Source organism: Ricinus communis, chromosome 6 (genome assembly GCF_019578655.1).
Source record: "Ricinus communis isolate WT05 ecotype wild-type chromosome 6, ASM1957865v1, whole genome shotgun sequence".
Classification (NCBI taxonomy): domain Eukaryota; kingdom Viridiplantae; phylum Streptophyta; class Magnoliopsida; order Malpighiales; family Euphorbiaceae; genus Ricinus; species Ricinus communis.
In genome coordinates this window covers 19,338,319-19,358,166 of record NC_063261.1, presented here as the reverse complement: position 1 = coordinate 19,358,166, position 19,848 = coordinate 19,338,319, and the positions used below count along the sequence as shown (strand labels likewise).

The window sequence follows — 19,848 nt, the reverse complement described above, 5'->3', positions numbered from 1 at the left end:
TTTATATTTTTTGTAAATAAAATTATTATCATAAACTGTTTTGATTTGAATTAACTATTTGCGGTTGATAATATAAACAGATTTTGTCTACAGTTATTTAAGTGCGTTTCAAACATTTATATATAAAATAATTCGATACAATTAAATTATATTTCGTAAAATTTTTATGTTTACAAATAAATTCATGTTACAAATGATGTAATTAGTCTTACAATAATTTAATTGATATGAACACTTATAAATTAATTATTTTAATCAAAGGTTCCTTAAGGATTCTATTCATTTCTTTAAGCTAAGAGAATTCTTAATTAGATCATAGGGCTTTTGGAAGCATTTTAGAATGACAACTTCTTATATCATTTTGATTCTTTTTTCTTTTTTTTTCTTTGTGGAACCCCATTTTAGTAACAGAAGGATGCTAATTGAGTGGTGAAATTATGAGCTTAAGCCCACAAGTCTTCATGTGAAAAGAACTATGAATCAATCAAAGTCTTATCATGGCCCAAAAAAGGATGGGACAATGATGTGGTAGGGGGCTCAAATTTATGTCCAATTAAATGCAAGTATATGCATGAAAAAATAGTAAAAACTGCACTAATGATGGCATACATTTTGTTAGTTTGTCATTTGAATATTTTCCTTTGCAATCAATTTATTGAAATATAAAATATATATTTAAATAAATATTTCTAAATTAGATTAGATTAAATTTCACTTTCATTCAAGTATTTATTTTATCAAGTGACACACCAATTAAAAAGTGTACGTGCTATACACGAAAGCATAATCCAATCAAATCGAATCCGATAAAAATAAATTCGAATATTTTTTAAGAATTTAACAATTTAATTAAATAAAATAAAAAATATAAACAAAAATTGAAAAATTTGCACCCCACTGGTGCAATTTTGTCTTCAAAGAAATCCTGATATTACCCAAAAATAAATAAATAAATAAATAAAGGCAATGCTCATGTCATATTGTTGGCTATCATCAAACTGAAAAGGGGAAAAATCTAATATGCAGTATTATTATACAACAAAATGATATGGTATTTCGCATGCATCCACTAATGTGAAAGCTGCCAAAATCACAACATTGGGTTTGTGACATATTTTTAGTAATCAAGAAGCAAAGCTGTAAGTAACGAGCATTTTGAGCAAAGATTTCAGTATTCAAATTAAACCTGACAGACTTAATAATTAAATGCCCATTTGAATTGGAGTGAACCCTTCAGCTGCTTCCTGGAAATTACTTTCCAGAAACTTGTGCTCAGTTAGGCCAGTTTCCTTGCATGTTCAATAATCAATAATCAATAATAATATGATGCTGGTTGGCCTTGGAATCACATAGAAGCATTGAAAGCACATAAATTATTGCTGCACAACTAGCCAAAGCTGCACACATCATCTACAGAGTTTATAGTATATAAATCAATTCTCTCCATTTTCAACTTTAGGATGCATCTTTGGTGATCACCTCTTGCTCTAGTTTATAATTAGACGAGTGCCGGCATTCTGGACGGATTACAATAATATTAAATAATTTATTTATATAGTTATTAATAAAATATAATAAAATATCAAAATATTAGATAATTATATCATAAATTATCAATTATTAAGTTTCATTATAATTAGTATTTTATGAATTATTGAAAATTTCAGTATTTGATAATCACTACTTTAGTATAACTTTTTTTAAATAAAATATACGAAATAAATCAAAAAAATTTAAAAATTTAAACTTCCATTGTTAAAAGTGAAGGAGATAATAATATGGATAAACTCATCTAGGTCTTAATTAAATTATTAAGAGAAAAAAATAATATATTACACATATATCCTCAAATAATAGAAACAGTGCTATGTAAGAAAAAAAAACTATATTAAAATATGTGATAAAAAGTTTTTAAAAATATATCAAAATACATAAAAATAATTTTAAAGAATAAAAATAGATATTTAGAAAAGAGAAAACGTTTCTTAAAATGCTCCTTTTATATAGAGAGACTATTGATTTGAATTTAACTAACCTAGCATAGAAAAAGTTAAAAAGAATAAAGATAAATTTATCTGTTCATATAAAAAAAATCTATGACAAACATAAAAATAATGAAGAAATTGAGTTAAAGAAGATGGCGGTAGTTTGCGAATAAAATAAAATAAAATAAATGGTAAGGAGAAAAATTAATAAATGAAATATGAGAATTAAGTTTTTTTTTTGTTTTTTTTAGAAATAGGAGAAGAAGAGTTAAAAAAATAAAAACTATAGAATATATATAAAAAAAATGCTAATTTTTCCCATGAGTTTCTATATGGCAAAATCTTATGAAGCCATGTCATATTGTTTTCCAATGGGAAAATGACATAGCATATTCAAATATTAACTTATAAATATTCATAAAAGAATTTATGTGATCTTAAATGATACAAATAATGAATATAGTATTTTTAATTTATTTAAATATAAGATTATTATATTCTTAAATGTATAATAATTATTAAAAGTACTCTATATTAATAATAGATCTAATTATCTTTCTAATAAAATATGTGTTTATATATATATATATATATATATATATATATATATATATATATATATATATATATATATATAATAATTAATAAAATAGTATAAAATAAGAATTTATATTTGGATCATTAAAAATAGTTAAAAGAAATTTGTGACATATTAAAGAATTTATTAGTTCAATATAATAAATAAAAAATTAATCTATATATATGTGATATCAAAAATAATTAAAAAATAAACATAAAAATTTCTAAAAATCTTATTTATTAAAAATAAGTATTATATAAATATATGAAAATTTATTAGTGCAATAAAATAGATAACGAATTAAAATTGATAAGTATATATATCTCTTGTTTATTTACCTTAGCATATAAAAATAGAAATTTTTTATAGAAATGTATTATGATTTTTATAAAATATTATATATATATAACATAAAATAAAATAAATATTTATTTTTATACTAATATAATTATAAATTGAATTATATAATATATAAAATAAAATTCTTAGATATAAAATAATTAAAATAATCATGTAATGACATGAATAAAGTGCTAGTAGTTATATATGAAAGAAAAATGACAATAAAAGAAAAAAAGTTAAAAAAATTAGATGCAAGATCAATAAAAGATAAAAAAACAAAAAATTTAGGTGAAATAAAATCTCTTAAATGTCTCATTTTAATAGAAAAAAGAGGGAACTTAAGAGAAAAAGAAATAATTTATATAAATAAAAAATGCCTTAAAAATAGAGAAAAAGCCATGTAAGAAAGAGAAAGGATATTCAAAATCTTGCTTTCATATATGTATACAGATTTTTCATTATAGGTTGTTTAATTCAAAAGTTTAATGCAACATCAGATAAAAGCTGATTTAGTTCCAATCAGATACTAATTGCATCAGCTTTATTTTGGAGTTTTTTATTATCAGTCGATAGTTGATTTGATTATTTATTTATTTATTTAAACACTATTATACTTATTAAAACTTATTTATAATAATTTATTTTAAGTTGGTTTCATATAATTTGATTTTTTATATTTTATTATAAATAATTAAAATATTTAATATTTATAATTATAGTATTTGAAATTATAAATTTTTATTAGTAAAGTTTAAATTTAAATTTTTATATTTAAAATAATTTTTATAAATATTCTTAATAATAAATAAAATTGAGCTAAAAAATTAAATATAATAATTTTAATTATTATAAATTATTTTATTAATTTATATAATTAAATATAATATAATAAAATAAAATATATTTATCGATAAATTATACTCTCGATATTCATTTAACATACTAACAACAATTGTTAATAAAATTTTACCAAACAGTTTAATTTATTAGCCATCAATTATCGGTTACAAAGTTATCAATGCATTCATCAGCAGAATTAAATAATTATAATATGGATTGATGAGGTATACCATCGGTGATGCCACTAGGCTTTGGCCCGTCCTATAAACTTGATATCGGAGATTAATGCAGTTGTTTACTTTCCATTTTATGAAAATATTTCACTTTTCTGTTTAACACGTTAACATACTAACTATATTTAGTTTTAATAAAAATAGACAATAATTATTTCTTTTTTACTTATACACCATATAATATTATAATTTTTTTATTTCAATAAAAAAAAGACCACTTATTTAGTGAATAAAATAGCAAAATCAATGAGTTTATAATGAATGAAAAGAGTTTAAACAATTATAGTGCTTTATATTAAATTTTGTGTATAAGCAGGTGATTTTAGATTTTTTTTTCTGAAAATTATGAGAAAAAAAATTAATATATACACTCCATTAAACAAATATTTTATGCATAACATCCATACAGATTTAAGAAGATTATAATTCAGCTATATGAAGTCCAAAACTCAGAATAATTCCATTGATTTTAAGTCAATTAAACTTCAATTTGTTCATCACTTGAAAGTGTGGTGTAAGAAAATTAGTTGCTTAACGAAAAGGCAGTTTGCCCAATTATTATTAATTAGGGTCGGATCTAGATCCGGATCCACCTATAATGAATTAAAAAAATCTAATCTAATTTTTTAATTAAATTAAAGAAAAAATAACTTTAAACGTGACAGTTATTGCTCTATAAAAGCGAAGTAGAGATCAAAGATGCGAACTCTCTCTTCTCCAGATTTTCTCTATGGTAGAAAACCAATTTACATTGTGGATTTTGATAATCTTTGCCCTCTGATTTTATCTTATCAGCAATCAGCATTATATTGACCTTCCAATTCTGCAAATTAATTTATAAAATTCAGTTTTATAATTAAATTAAAAGAAATTAGTCTTCTTTACTCAATTATAACATTCACAAAATCACATTAACAAAGACTCAAATAGTTATATAATTTTAAAAGAAAAGAATATTCTTACCCACACCAGATTTATACATCACACGAATAGAAGAATAACATATATATACATATTGACATTAAATGATTGACACATGCTCTAATATTTAAAATTAATAAATATATGTCAATTAGGTATCAGTTTGATGTATACGTCGAGACATGTATAAGTACAAACAAACAAAAAAGAGATAAAATTACACTATTACATATCATTATAATAAATGACAAAATATGCACAATAAAACCTTTTTATAGTCATACATCTGGCACCAAATACAATTTATGACTATAAGAAGGTTATAATTTAATAGAGATTTGAGTATTAATTTTTTTATTTAGACTTAATACTTAATCTTGTAGATTAAATTATATAAACCAGAAATAAGATATGTTAATATCTTGTCATGCTATACAAATAAAATTGATGAGAAGAAATAATATTACTGTAAGACAAAACATAATATAATATATATATTTTAAAGTTATATATATAAATATTAGCATATAAAGAAATATTTTCTTAAGATGGGATTTAAGAAATTTATAACTTATTACAATAGATAGTTTATTCTTATTTATAACTGGCTCAAAATAAGACTATAATTTTTTATCACTATATAAAAGTTATTTCTATATAGAGTATCACTATAGATAGGTTTTACTGTATTTAGACACTTAGACTTTAATCATTTGAACACTTTAATTTTTAATATAACTTAATAAACTCATTAACTTATTTTTTTGTGTTATTTAAATATTTTTTAACATGTGTCTTCATTCAATACGTTTACTTGTACTTAGATAAACATTTAAATACTATTAAAAAATAAAAATTCAAATATCTTTTTAAGAGGTTACTCTAAACCACGTACACTTGCAAAACAGTAAAAAGGAATCCAAACTCCTCCAGGAGCAATACATTTGAACCCAAGACCTCTTAGTTTAAGCCTTACCCTTTGACCACATAATTGCTCAGCATTGATGGATTTAATTGTTTAGGTCAGGCAACAAATTAGTGAAATTATAGAGAAGCATAATTGCACATCCAACATATATATCCAGAAATATAGGGTTGGGACACATCTTATTCTTATGGAAATTAGCATACCCATAAGGTGCTTGACAGCTTATAGGTACAGAAAAATTTGCTATAGGTAGCCCCAGGCCTTGGAGCCATTAGACAGAAAACACTTTACGCTTATATAGAACAACAACCAACAAAATGCTATTAGTTTCTTTCATGTCCTTATAGTGTATAAACATTGATTCGTTTATTCAATATAGAAAGATTTCTTTAAATTGATCCAAACAAGTCATTAAGATTTTTCCCTTCTTGATATGAAATTGGAGAGGGGAGGTTGCCCACATCTCTTTATTCATCTTTTTATTTAAGTACAAACATTATAAGTATAGCTAGTACATGCCTCCTTCAACACACATCAATTAATCCCAATCTTTCTTGCTTAATTTTGTGCCTTGTCTTGCATTCAAATCAAAGACCCTTTTTTGTGTACAAAGTCACACACTTGCATGTGCTTTAGATTATGTGCATTCATGATTTCATTTTTTCTTTTTATCTTGAAAAAGGAGCAAACAAAAAGCAATTATACGTATAAAAGTACACCTCCCCCCCTCTTTGACTTTCCCTTTCTTGGCTTTTGGTTTTATATACACAAAGCAATCATTTAATTTCTCTATTATTTTCTCCATTTCATACTAACTATCATTTTTTTAGTAGTTCATTAAATTAAAAAAATATGTAATAAGTTTAATTATATTTAAATTAGACTATATTACCCTTCTATAAAAATTGAAAAATTTATTACATCTATTCCAATATAAAGATAAATAGAAAAAAAATTAATGTTACATTAAATATAATATAAAATTGATAAATAATCAGACAATTAATATGGAATGGTGGGAGTACTTACTAAATGGAAATGCTACATTACTTTTAACTATACTAGTTAGTCCAAATAAATGTAATTAGACATACACACTTAAAATGAACTAGGAAAAAAGATTATGATTAGATAAATGTATTGACAATTATTGATATATGATGTTGGATTAAGAATTTATTTCGGCTGGTTTTATCAACATTATTTGATTTTTCACATAGGTCCACTATCATAAATATACATATGTGAACAATGTCAATAATGCATGCATCAATATCTACAAAAGGTAAAACTCAATATGTCTACTCTATATGCTTCTAAAATTCTATCAAATTTAAAAAGCATTATTGAATCACAACACACTAAACCATGAAATTTAATTTTGGTGATAAATTAATTTCATATTATTTAATGTTAGTCTTCTGTAAAAGTAATTCCGAAATATACTTAGAGAGTATTTATTATGCCTTTAAAATTATTAAGCCACTATAATCAAGAATAATTATTCTTCTGTGAGTTTTTCACGTTCGTAGCTTATTTTGCTAGGAAAAGAATAAAATATATTTTACGCTAATTCAAGTGCTAAAAGAGTTTACTTTGAAAATAAAAAATTTCGAATTTGAATTATTTCTTCTAAATATATGAATTTTTTATTTTTATAATGAGTGTAAGAAGATAACTATCTCTATTATATATTATACGACTTATTAACTCTCTCATAAATAAAAAAAATAATAAAGCTAAAAGGCAATTACTACATAATTTCAAATATTCATTATTATTTTAAAATGAATCGGTTGGGTAATTCTTCCCAAATATACTCAACCAGCTAGCTAAGACACCCCAAATAAACAAAACTTGTTGGGGTAGGAAGAGATGTAATACAGCTTACTTAGAGTTGTTATTTCTTCTATATTCATGAAAGGTCTAATAAGTTATGAGCTAAATAAATAGATATAATCATTTTCTATGTTCACAGTGGAAAAAATATTATTTATCGAATATAAAAATAATAAATTCCAATAGTCTAAATAATTTAAATTTTTATAAATTTTTATTATTTTGGTAAGTTCTTTAAAAGTTATCAATTCAACAATGATTTAGCAAATTGAGTTGTTTATCAAAATTAAGCAATGCAAACAGTAATATGGACGTCAATTAGAAAATAAGAAACCCAAATTAATGGATCCTAATGTCACATTATTTATACACGTGACTTAATTTTGAATTCTCATTCAATATTATTTAATTTTGACTAACAACTCAATTAGTTAAATTATGAATAAATTGACAATTTTTAAAGAATTGGCTAAAATAGCAAACTATCACAAATATTTGAATTTTTAGACTATTAGGTCATATATAAAGAGAAAAAAACCTAAATTCTAAGTCATTTACTTTTTAAGAACCACTTAAGCTACGTTTTAAGGGGATTATTAATCTTATATAAATCCATTATATACGAACTATTTTTTTAATAATTCATTCAGACTAAAAAATTTATTTAAGATGATTAATTATAAAAAATAAACTAGCTAATTTTATTAATTTACCATACTATAAATATTGTATATATTATTACATTTATTCTAAAATAAAGAAAAAATAAAAAAATTAATATCATATTAAATATGTAAAAATTACAGACTTTTTTTTGTTTTCAAAAGGAGAATATTAGTATAGAATGAATCCAGTAGGAGGATTGAATTTTCTTTTTTTTGTTACTCTGATTTATGGAATCATAAGCCAAGTGTACGTAAGATCCATCGCATATTTTAAAAACTATATATGTGATATGATCCAAGGGACAAATGGTCCACACAAGAAATTCTATATCATTTTACTATTGGTCAAAATAAGAAAAAAATCAAAGTCACTCCCTGCTATATCCACGTCTACAATCTTGACGCCCTTCCCTATCCCACACACACTCACTCTTGTCTAAGCCTACAAATCCAGAAAAAAAGAGTAAATAAAAATAAAAATGAGAAAAATGAAGAGAGAGTAGAGTACACGAAGAGCTTAAAACATGCTACACACAGACTACTCATAACATAAACCATGACCGTACCAAACCCACAAGCCACCACCACCACCCCCACCGCCACCACCAATTCTTCTCTCTTAATCCACCACCGCCGCCGCCGCCGTTGTTTCTTCCTCACCAATGCCGTCACTCTCCCGTTAACTTCTTTCGTCATTTCTCATAATTATGTCTCACTCACCAAACCGTTCTTCCGCTTCTTCCGCTGCTAACAACTTGTACTGTGACGAAGACGCCGGCGAACTCGTCCAATCTCAACCTCACACGCGGATCTCCTCCCATCATCTCCAATCTCCACCGTTAGATGAAAGTACTTTTAACACGCTCATTGGCTCTGAACCTCACTTCTCTCCTTTCTCTGATTACCTCATCCGTTTCCGTCACCGTTCCATCGACATCACCGCTCGTCAAGACTCCATTAACTGGATCCTCAAGGTCTGACCTGTTTATATATAAAAAGCTTATATCCTTAGTGTGTATATATTTAGATGTTGGTGTTAATTAAATGCAATGCAGGTGCGTGCATATTATCGTTTCAGGCCAGCAACGGTGTTACTCTCCGTTAACTACTTCGACCGTTTCCTTTCTTCTCATTCTTTTCCGGTATGAATACATTACTCGCCGTCAGTTTTCTTTTTTAATTAAATTTTTTGCATAGTGGAAAGTATTTATCTTTTGGGTTTTGGCGACAGGGAAATGGGTGGCCGTTACAGCTATTATCAGTGGCGTGTTTGTCTTTAGCGGCAAAAATGGAAGAGATGCACGTGCCATTATTATTAGACCTTCAAGTACTTGAACCCGGATTCATATTTGAACCCAAAACCATTCAAAGGATGGAGCTCCATGTTATGTCTAATCTCAATTGGCGACTGCGTTCTGTTACTCCTTTTGATTATCTCGATTATTTCATCTCTAGATTGCCTTCAAACTCCTGTCCAGAACCCGATGCTTACAGTCGGGTCTTCACCGCTTGTTCGGATCTCATTCTTAGCACAACCCGCGGTAATTTCTGGACCCGCATTCGACCCTTTTATTCATTCCCTGTTCTTGGAATTTAATGTATTTCTGAAAAAAAAAAAACTTTTGCAGTGATTGACTTCTTGGGCTTTACGGCATCAACGATAGCAGCAGCGGCTGTGCTATGTGCTGCCGGCGCCGGAGAGAGTCTTGAAACACCGGCGATTAACGAAGAGTTATTTCATAAGAGAATAAATAAAGTGGGTAAAGTTTAAAAAATTTAAATTCGTTTGTGGTTATTTTAATAAAAACTTGTTTATGTTGGGATTAAATTGTAAATATTTAATTTCTTTTAACGAGAATTTCGAAGCTTTGAGAAGTTGTATTGAAAACTGTGTAATAAAAATTGGCTTTTCTTTTTTGCTTCTTCTTTTTTTTTTTTGTGTTTTGAAAGGAAATGGTGAGAAGCTGTCACCAACTAATGCAGGAGTACTTAATTGACACGTGTCCATCAGCTCGGTTTAAAGATACAACATCTGAGCCGCCAGTAGCGCCGCCTAGCCCAGTTGCCGTGCTCGACGCCGCTGCTTGTAGGAGCTGTGACACGCGTTCCGAGAATCCTAGTTCTGTTAGCCAAGCCGAAGCTGAGCCACTGGCAAAGCGGCCTCGATCCTCTGCGTCGGATGTACAGCAACCGTAGATAAGACAACCACTAGTTATATATATCGTATAATATCTCTCTCTAATTTTTATATATCTCTTTTGTTAGAGTGAGAGAGAGAGAGAGAGAGTAGAAGACCCTACCTTTTTTCTTCTTTTTTTTTTCGTTATCATTATGCGTTGATTATATAAAGGAATTGGGGATAGTCTCAAGTTTAAGTGAAAAATGAAGAGGGTTTTTGTTAGTTTTTAATATTTATATAAGAATTTATTTTTTTCTTTATTTGGTCAGACTGTTAATATAATCTGAACTCAAACTAAAATTGGTCTATATGCCTATAGAAAACTATTGATTATCCTATTTGATTTTTATAGATAGTTGGATGACATTTGTTTATAAAGACTTTGATACTCATTTTTTAATGTACAAGAATAAAATAAAAATAATGATAAAACTATTCAAATTTTTTTAGTAAAGTTATTTCACAATAGTGCTAGTGTAGGAAAATGTACTATTTACATCCTACATGGCTATTAATAATCTAGAGTAATTTAGAGCTCTATTGGATAGAGCTCTTTCAAATAATGAAATATTATTTTAAATAATTTGATGCACTCGCATATTAAAAATTCAAAGAATTTTTAGTTAAATTAGAGGATGTTTTATTATTTTATTTATATTTTTTCAATTTATTTGTTCTTTTCAGATGTTGTCTAATATACTAGTGTTATTTTCTTTTTTAATAAGTTAAAAAATTTCAATCATTTAGTTAAATTAAATTGATTATAGTTTGATATTTACATAGTATTGTAGAGTTGCTTTTCTTTTTCCCTTATCTTATTAATACCAAATGCCAAATATGTAAAAAAGATAAAGAGAAATATAAAATGTAATAATTTCATTAGTAGATGAAGTTTATAATATTACAGGGCTTAAACAATAATAATAAATATTATTTTCAAGTCCATTGGCTATTAAAATATTAATTATCTAATGTTATGATGGACTTTCTTGGTCAAAGATTAAAAAGTGTATAATGATGTTTCAATTATTCTTTACCAATCATCTACGGATGAAAACTAATGGGTCACACAGGAAATCTACGACCATTTGCCTTTCTTCACCTTTTCATTGGACGAAAATGCCCCCATCACAAGCATTTAATTATTTTACTCTACGTACTGATGGTATCTTCTGTAGATGGGACCAGTAGTAAGAGGCCACGTGTCTGCCACTTTACCTGTGTTTATATCCGCCTCTGTCTGTACTCAAATCCCCGCAGCGAGTAGGAGCCAAATAATCTCTTTATTTCCCAAGATACCTTTGCTGTGAATGAAGAAATGTTCTTTTCGTAATGGAAAGACTGAGGGTATTATGGTAATTGTGAGGAGGCATTTGGACAATTTCGAGGAAGTGATGACGTGGGCATGACGGGTTGTGTGCCACGTAAGGGATGGGGGGATGGTGATAGGGGGAGAGAAAGGATTTTTGGAGGGAAAGGAACAGAGTGGGTGGAAGACAGAAGAGAGGGGGAGAGGGAGGAAAGAGTTAATCAGGACCGTCCAGCTGTAACGAGGTGAGAAGTAAGTAAGTACTGATCACTGATGCAAAGATTTGATTTGATTGGGTGGGGTACATTGGTAAGGCCCACTATAAAATTGTCAAATCATCTAGGATGTTGTCCGGGAACAACACAAACAAGCAATAACTAGAAGGAAAAAAAAAAAAAACAATTTGGTGCCTCAATTTTTTTATTTACACAATTTTAATATCTAAGTTATTTTTTATTCAATCAAGTGTTTAACTAAATTAAAAATATTCAATATAGTATTTTAGTCGGTTTTAGATATTAAAATATTTATCCAGTCTGTTTCAATAAGTAATGGAATTAAATACCTTATTTTTAAATACTTTCATATTTTTCTTTTTCTTTTTTAATAAATTTTCAGCATTGTCTTTCAAAGTTTTATTTGTTTCTCAATGAACTAAAAAAATAAAAAAAAAAACAAAATTTTAGTATTTTTGTTGAAATTGAAAATAAAAAAATAACGAGTAACTATTTCTATAAAAAAATTATATGAAAAGAAAAGATATTCCGACATCTTTCATGTTTTTAATATTTAAAAATAGACTACTCCACACATTGTATTTACAACTTGATGAATTTTCTCTTTGTTTTGTCGAAATTGCATATCTTTGTCGATATATGTGGAAATTATGCAATGACTTTTATAGAAGTGTCTCAATTCGATGTCCGACAATAATTTCTCATTCACATTTGAACATCATAAAACATAAGTGATCGAGATTATTCATAACATATGATACAATATTGATGGGAGATAGTTAGTTGGGAATTAATCTAATGAGATAAAGTATAGTAGAGAAACATGTAGTATGATATAATTGAATTAAATTACAGCAATAGAAGATTAAGGATTGGCTAACAATTAAGTGTAATTTAAATCAAGTTAATAATCTTTTTCCTTTTCATATTATAAATTCTTTTATAATCAAGTTAATAATAAATTATTATAATTATCATCTCTATAATAAATATAAAAGTCTATTTTTTTTTGGCCCGAAATGAATATAACAATTAAGATTAATCAAAAGGAGATATAATAATCTTTCATGTGCATTAAGAGCCACGGGTAAAGTAAGTAGGAACCATATACTTTTGTCTCATGCAATGACATTTTGTTCTAGAAAACCTTTTCCCTTGTGATTTGATTAGACATTTCTACAAGCATTAATTTTATAATTGAAAAAGACACTTAAATTTGTATTTCCAAAATTATTACACAATTTAAAGTTATTTATGCTCATTTTCTCTGAATATAGTAAAGGATTTCATAATATATTTAACTAATTAGGCCTAAATTATTTTAAATTTTGTCCTTCTCTTTATCTAATTAAATATATATAACTTACCATTCTAAATGCCATTTTAAGTTATATAATTAATTTATAAGAAAAATATTTTTTATGAATATTTTGTACGACATTATTAATTAAAAATATTCACAATTTAACATAAACAAATAAATAAATTTCAACCAAGAAAAAAGAATTGACATAAAACAATTGTTTCTAGAGCGAATCCAAACATCGCATAAAGCAAAATATCAATGAAATAGTGAATTATTGTGATGGATGGTTGTCTTTCATACTATTTTTTTTAGGATTTTATTATAATATCCTTTTAATATCTTTTTTGGTATTCTTTTAGTATTTTTTTAATAAAATTTATGACAACATCATTTTTCATTTTAGCTCCTATAAATACATTTTACATTTTTAAATGAAGTTTTTAGTTTTATTTTAATTTTAATTTTTATATATTTTTAATTGCATCTATATATTCTTATATATTTTAAAAATATATTTTCTTATTGTCATCAAAACATACTAACTGCTATAAAAGAAAAAGAAATATCATTCAATTCATCGGCACCAAATATAAAAAATAACATAAAAATAATAAATTTATCTCACTTGATTAATTTAACAATAATGCAAGTTAAATTATATATATTTTTTATAATTTTTTATGTATGCTTTTAATTTTATTTTTTTTTACAAAATTTATATAAATAAAAAATTTAAAAACGGTCAAAATAAAACTTATAAAAAAGTCATAAAAATAATTACCTTTAAATGGCCCAATCATCATTTATCAGGTTGCTCCCCCTCCTATGCACCTTTTCTTGTGTATGGTTACATCGAGATTTTTTATTTTTTATTTTTTAATTCTAACTCTAATTTATTATTACAAAAATAGACCCACAAATACTATACTCTAAAACTTATTTATGATGACAGTTGTCATGACAGTTGCATTCGAAAATTTAGCTTCTGTTCCTTGGGGCAATGCATGACTAATAAAATAGATCCTATAAATTTTGGTGTTTTTATTTATTTATTTATTTTTTTTTTTATATATATTAAGGTTGAACTTATGTTCTCACTAATGTTACACGGAATTTGAAAATAAAAATGGCAACTGGTAGAGATTATCTCATACCATTACATAATAAAAATTTGAAAGAATTTAGTAACCTTATTATTTAAATACACTTAGGAATGACAACTGGTAGAGTGTCCGTCCATTTAAGCATATCAGAATTTAAATCTGATTAAAATATACGTATCTGAATCCTTTCTAAATTCGTTTAAAAAATTGTCTTTGTTATCCAAACTCGTCTCAAATCTAAATAGAAATACCCGCATACTATCCGAACCTGATTAAAATTCGTTTAAATTAAATAATTATTAAATATATTTATGGATATTTAAATGGATAACGAGTACCCAACCTGTTTATATAAATACTCGGATAATTAAATAGATACTTATTTACCCAACTTGTTTACAATAATTAAATTATTAAATATATTAACAAAAATTAATGTAAATAAAAAACACAAATATAAACTAATAAAATTTAGATATTTAACATAAAATATTTAATATATTAATACAATTTAAATATAAATTTAGTATAATTTAAAATAATATTCTAAATAATAAAATTTAATATAATCAAGTAACAGATATCGTAAATTTAAACCCGAATTCGACCAGAACTCGATATGGTAGTAAAATTAAATTATTAACTCATTTATTATTACTCGATTATGTCCTATTGGGTTCGGTCGGGTCGAAAGTCCGAAAATATCCGTACGACTACCATTCCTATAAACACTATAATAAATAGGAGAATAAATACTTTGATATTGGATGATTAACACATATTCTATTATTTAAAATTAATGAACATGTGTCAATCTGGATAAAGAATTTTTTAAAAATTTATAATGTGAAAAAAAATAAGTTCATTAACTTATTCATTTTATTTTATTTTTCTTTTTGGGCCGTAGATTTTATAAGATGAGGGTAATTTTGAGCTACCACCGAAGACAGTTAACAGCCTAGTCCACAATTTTCTTTGTGGTTGGGATGTGGATGTCCGAAAAGAAATGGTCAAGGTGGGACCAAATCCAGGCTGTAAGCAAAAGGGGTTGAAGAAGGAAGCCAGCATTTTTCACCAAATTTCCTGCAGTGCAGGAGCTGCTAGCTAATTGCATATTTAGAGGAAAGTATGTATGTATGTGTGAGTGTGTTTGTAGATGCACAGGATGAGGCAAGATCAAATGTACATGTGAAACCTGGTTAGGATGCAGAAATGGGCCCTTTTTTTATAAAAAAGGGCCCACATAAGAGAAACAGATTGGAATGGGCCCAGACAACAGGCTGCAGAGATGGGTGATAAAGTCTCTTACAGCTTTTAGAGAAAAGAAAGAAAAAGAAAAAAAAGAAAAAAAGAGCCTTCTGACCCTTTTAAGGACAACAAATGGACTCAATAGAAAGAAGCCAATGCATGAGACAAACTAGCATTTAACCACCCACTACCTCAACACACCCAACTATCCTCTCTCCCTCTCTTATTTATTTATGTTCTTATGTGCTTCAAATTTGTATCATCATCACTTGGCCATTGCCAACATCTCTGTCTATTTTATGAATCACTTGCGTAGTTGCCACATTGAGCTGGTTTTTGTTGCTTTTGATTTGTTATGGGTGGGGTTTTGCCGTTGTTCTATAAGCATATAGGGGTGGGTGATGAATGGTTCATATCACACATGGGTGCAACTAGAATTTAAAATGGGAGTGGCTATTAGAAGTTAGTATAAATTAGTGGTGTTATATTTTTAATACAAGAAATACACATTTGGAGGGGCTATTTTTTTTTTTTTTTTTTGAAAATTATGGTAGAACTCACAAAAAAATCATCTGTGCTCCATTAGCTATGAGATTTGACAACATAAGTCAAAACTCTATTTATATAATAATTAATATCTCTTTTCTGAAATTTAAATTTCTGTTATGATAAAATTTCAACCATTTAATTCAAAATAAAAAACAAAAATTATAAACAGATAAATTATGTTCAAATTGTACATAAGAGGATCTCGATTCTATATTCAATGCCTTTTTTCTTAATTTCCTTCCATTTCATCATCTTTAGAAAAGTACCTTATGCAAAAAAAAAAAAAATAAAAAAAAATAATGAAGCCTTATTTTACAAGATTCTGAATATGCTTGGCCTATCCACTTGTATCCTTTGAACTTGGGCGATAGGGAGGTGACAAGCAAACTAAATAAAAAAATAACAAGAAAACAAAAGAATGGAACCCACAAAGATTATAAGAAAGTGACAGAAGTGTTTGGAGTATGGTTATTCACTTAATTGTGTTTTACAGTTGATATCAACTCACAAAGCATATTACCACAATCATTAATGTTTGTTTATTACCTTTATAATGACAGCATGAATGATTGAGTGGGAGCAAAGATCCCCCACAAAGGGAAAGGATAAACCATAAAACAAAATCACAAAATCAAAATGAGCTTAATGATAGCATGCCTGATAAATGATAATAAGTTAGATGGGTTGTTTTGAAAATTTTCCTGTCAGCCCAGACACAGCTTCTAATGTTTGGTTACCTATCAGGAAAACAGGAGGAGGGAAAAGGGTACAATTCAAACTGTTTTTTTGATCAAAGTCCTGTTCCAACAGCCTGGTAGCTAGAAATTAAATATGATTGAGGCTGGTTTTGTGCAAATGTCCTAATATTTTTCTGTTACATTTTAGGAGTGCCACCACTTCTAAGTAATGAAGAATTACTGTTCATCATTTAAGATAATCTCTTTCTATTGAACTTTTAGCTAAGTAATGGACTAAAATTTTATTCAATTGTCAATCCTCACATTACATTAATGAGAATAAAATCCATTGAATTTTACAGACAAATTTGATTAATTTAGTTTAGAATTAAAAGCCTAGAGATTTTCAATGTAAAAGATATCTGAAAAAGAAAAGGTTAAAATTAGAAGTTAACTATCATATATACTTTAATTTCTACTGTTTTAAGATTGGACTTTTAATCCTTTTACTATATATATATATATATATATATATATATATATATATATATATATATAAAAGCGTGAAGAGAAAGATGAATAAATTTATTGAAAGATTTTATGAATGGTTTAATTAATTTAGTCATTTAGTAATTAAAATTTATTAAATATAACATTAATAATTCAGGAATTACATGTCCAATATCAAAAGTCCAAGTCTATTAAAATTCTCAATGTTAGTTAAAAATTAGATTTTTATTATATGAAAGAAGAAAAAGTTAGTGTTTTATACATAATAAATTATTGTGTTTTTAGTAATGGTTAATTATAAAGAATATGAGAGTGTTTTATTTTAATTTAAATAGGTTAAGTTGGCCTAAACAAATAAACAAAAGTTACCGTCATTTTTAGTGGACTAAAAGTATTTGCATATAAATCAATTGAAATTAGATATTTAACTAAAATTAAATAATTAATACAACTATAATTTAATACGTAAAAATAAAATCTAATTATTAGAAACAATTATAGCCTTTAATATTTAGATTTACGCCATGATAACAGAATTAAGAGCTATGAAACATAACAATGAGGAACAAAAAAGAAAATGTAACAACAAAAGAATTAAAATATTCCTGAGCAATTAATGTTATTTAAAATAATATTCTTATAAAATTTTTCAATTTTATTTGTTATGAATTAGTATTTGATGCATTAAATATACAAGCTAGAAATAGAAGCTTCTTCCTTGTAAATTAGCACTAAATTGCATGCAATAAAATTAAACAATTTGCCAAAAAACTTATAAATAAAAAATATATAACATATTAGGAAATGAATATTAACCTAAAAATTATATGAATATTCAGGTTGATAGAATTATATATTTAATGAAATACTTGAGTTTTGATCATTCAATCACTTAATTTTTAGTTTAACTTTACAAATATTTTAGCTCTTTTTTTTAATAATTTTTAAATACTTTTGATTTTTTAAATAATATAATAGACAATTAAACTCTATTTTTATAATAATATTTAAACACTTATATATAATATGTGTTGAAATAAAAAAATTAAATTGATTAAATGGTGAAATATCCAATATATATTAGATTAATCATTTTTACCAAACAAATATATAATGATATGGTTAAGGAAATATAATTTTTATAATTATTGTGATTATAATGAATCAACCTATTAAAAATAATTTATTAATTTTAATTTAATAATTATTTTATTTTTAATTATAAAAAATTGAAATTCAATTATTTAAAAACTTTCACGAATTAACTTAACTAATTTATTTATGAATATAATAAATCACATATAAATACAATAGCAAGATAAATTAATTGATTTTGAAAACAAAATTAAGTGAACTACTTGTTAAAACCTATGCAATTCTTTAACATTGAAAGCACTTATTATTTCAAATTTAATAATTATTTATTTTTATTATGAATAAATAATTAATCCAATTATTATTATTATTTTTTGAAACAAAATAAACTTTCACTAAGAAGAAGAAAGCAAATGAGCAATTTCGTTTCGTGGTCCAATACTAATAAACAACTATGAATAAGAGAGCCAAATTCAACATCTTCGGTTCTATTAATATTCAATGCAACAAACACTATACATATACTTTGATTAATGAAGCCCTAAAATGTAGAGTCTTTAAAAAAGATAAAAAGGAAAGGCTTCCTTTTACATATATATATATATGAAAAATAAGCTAAAAAAATTTATTTTTACGGTTCAAATATTTCTTTTACAACCTAAAATATATAAAAAATTATTTTACAGCTCAAATATCTTTTTTATTTAAAATATAAAAATATTTTATTTATACAATTTTTTAAATTTGTACTATAGTATTTTTTTTAATATTATTTTAATATCATTTTTTTAATGAAATTATAACGACATCATCTTCATCCTTATTCACATTTTTATTGTCGTTAAAATTTAAATAGCCGTTATAAACACAATATTCTTTTTTGAGCACTTAAATAAAGTTATTTAATTTATTTTAATTTTATTTTCATATACTTTTAACCGTATTATAATATATTTTTAATATATTATAATAATATTTTCTAAAATATATATTTCATATCATCAAAATATATTAATTGCTATAAAAAATATATAATATCATTTAATTTATAGATATCAAATATAGATAATACAAAATAAAAATAAAAAATCTACAACATTCCTGAATTTTTTTTTTAAAAAAGAAAACTATATAAACAAAGAATTATAGAAAAGAATTGTAAAACAAATTTTGAAAAAGAATTCGTCTGAATTTTTTTAGAAAAAAACCGTGTGCCATTAATTTTTTTTTTAAAAAAAAAAGTGAACAACCAAAAGTGCATATTATGATAAATCTCAGGAACCTTTTCCAATCATCTTTAAAA

The 19,848-nt window shown here is 25.5% G+C and overlaps 1 protein-coding gene across 1 annotated transcript; it reads left to right on the top strand.

Moving 5' to 3' along the window:
* Window positions 1-8,610: 8,610 nt before the first annotated feature.
* LOC8273859 (cyclin-D2-1) lies at window positions 8,611-10,772 on the top strand. The gene is made up of 5 exons (XM_048376157.1): window positions 8,611-9,307; window positions 9,389-9,475; window positions 9,565-9,874; window positions 9,962-10,089; window positions 10,284-10,772. The coding sequence occupies exons 1-5, from the start codon at window positions 9,041-9,043 to the stop codon at window positions 10,527-10,529; spliced, it is 1,038 nt and encodes a 345-aa protein (XP_048232114.1). The 5' UTR covers window positions 8,611-9,040; the 3' UTR covers window positions 10,530-10,772.
* The last annotated feature ends 9,076 nt before the right edge of the window (window positions 10,773-19,848 follow it).

What these genes read in the sequence shown, in the direction of transcription:
- LOC8273859 (XM_048376157.1), top strand. Translation starts at nt 9,041, where the DNA reads ATGTCTCACTCACCAAACCGTTCTTCCGCTTCTTCCGCTGCTAACAAC. An exon ending in CCATTAACTGGATCCTCAAG is followed by an intron (nt 9,308 to 9,388) that starts GTCTGACCTGTT and finishes AATGCAATGCAG; the next exon opens with GTGCGTGCATATTATCGTTT. An exon ending in TTCATAAGAGAATAAATAAA is followed by an intron (nt 10,090 to 10,283) that starts GTGGGTAAAGTT and finishes GTGTTTTGAAAG; the next exon opens with GAAATGGTGAGAAGCTGTCA.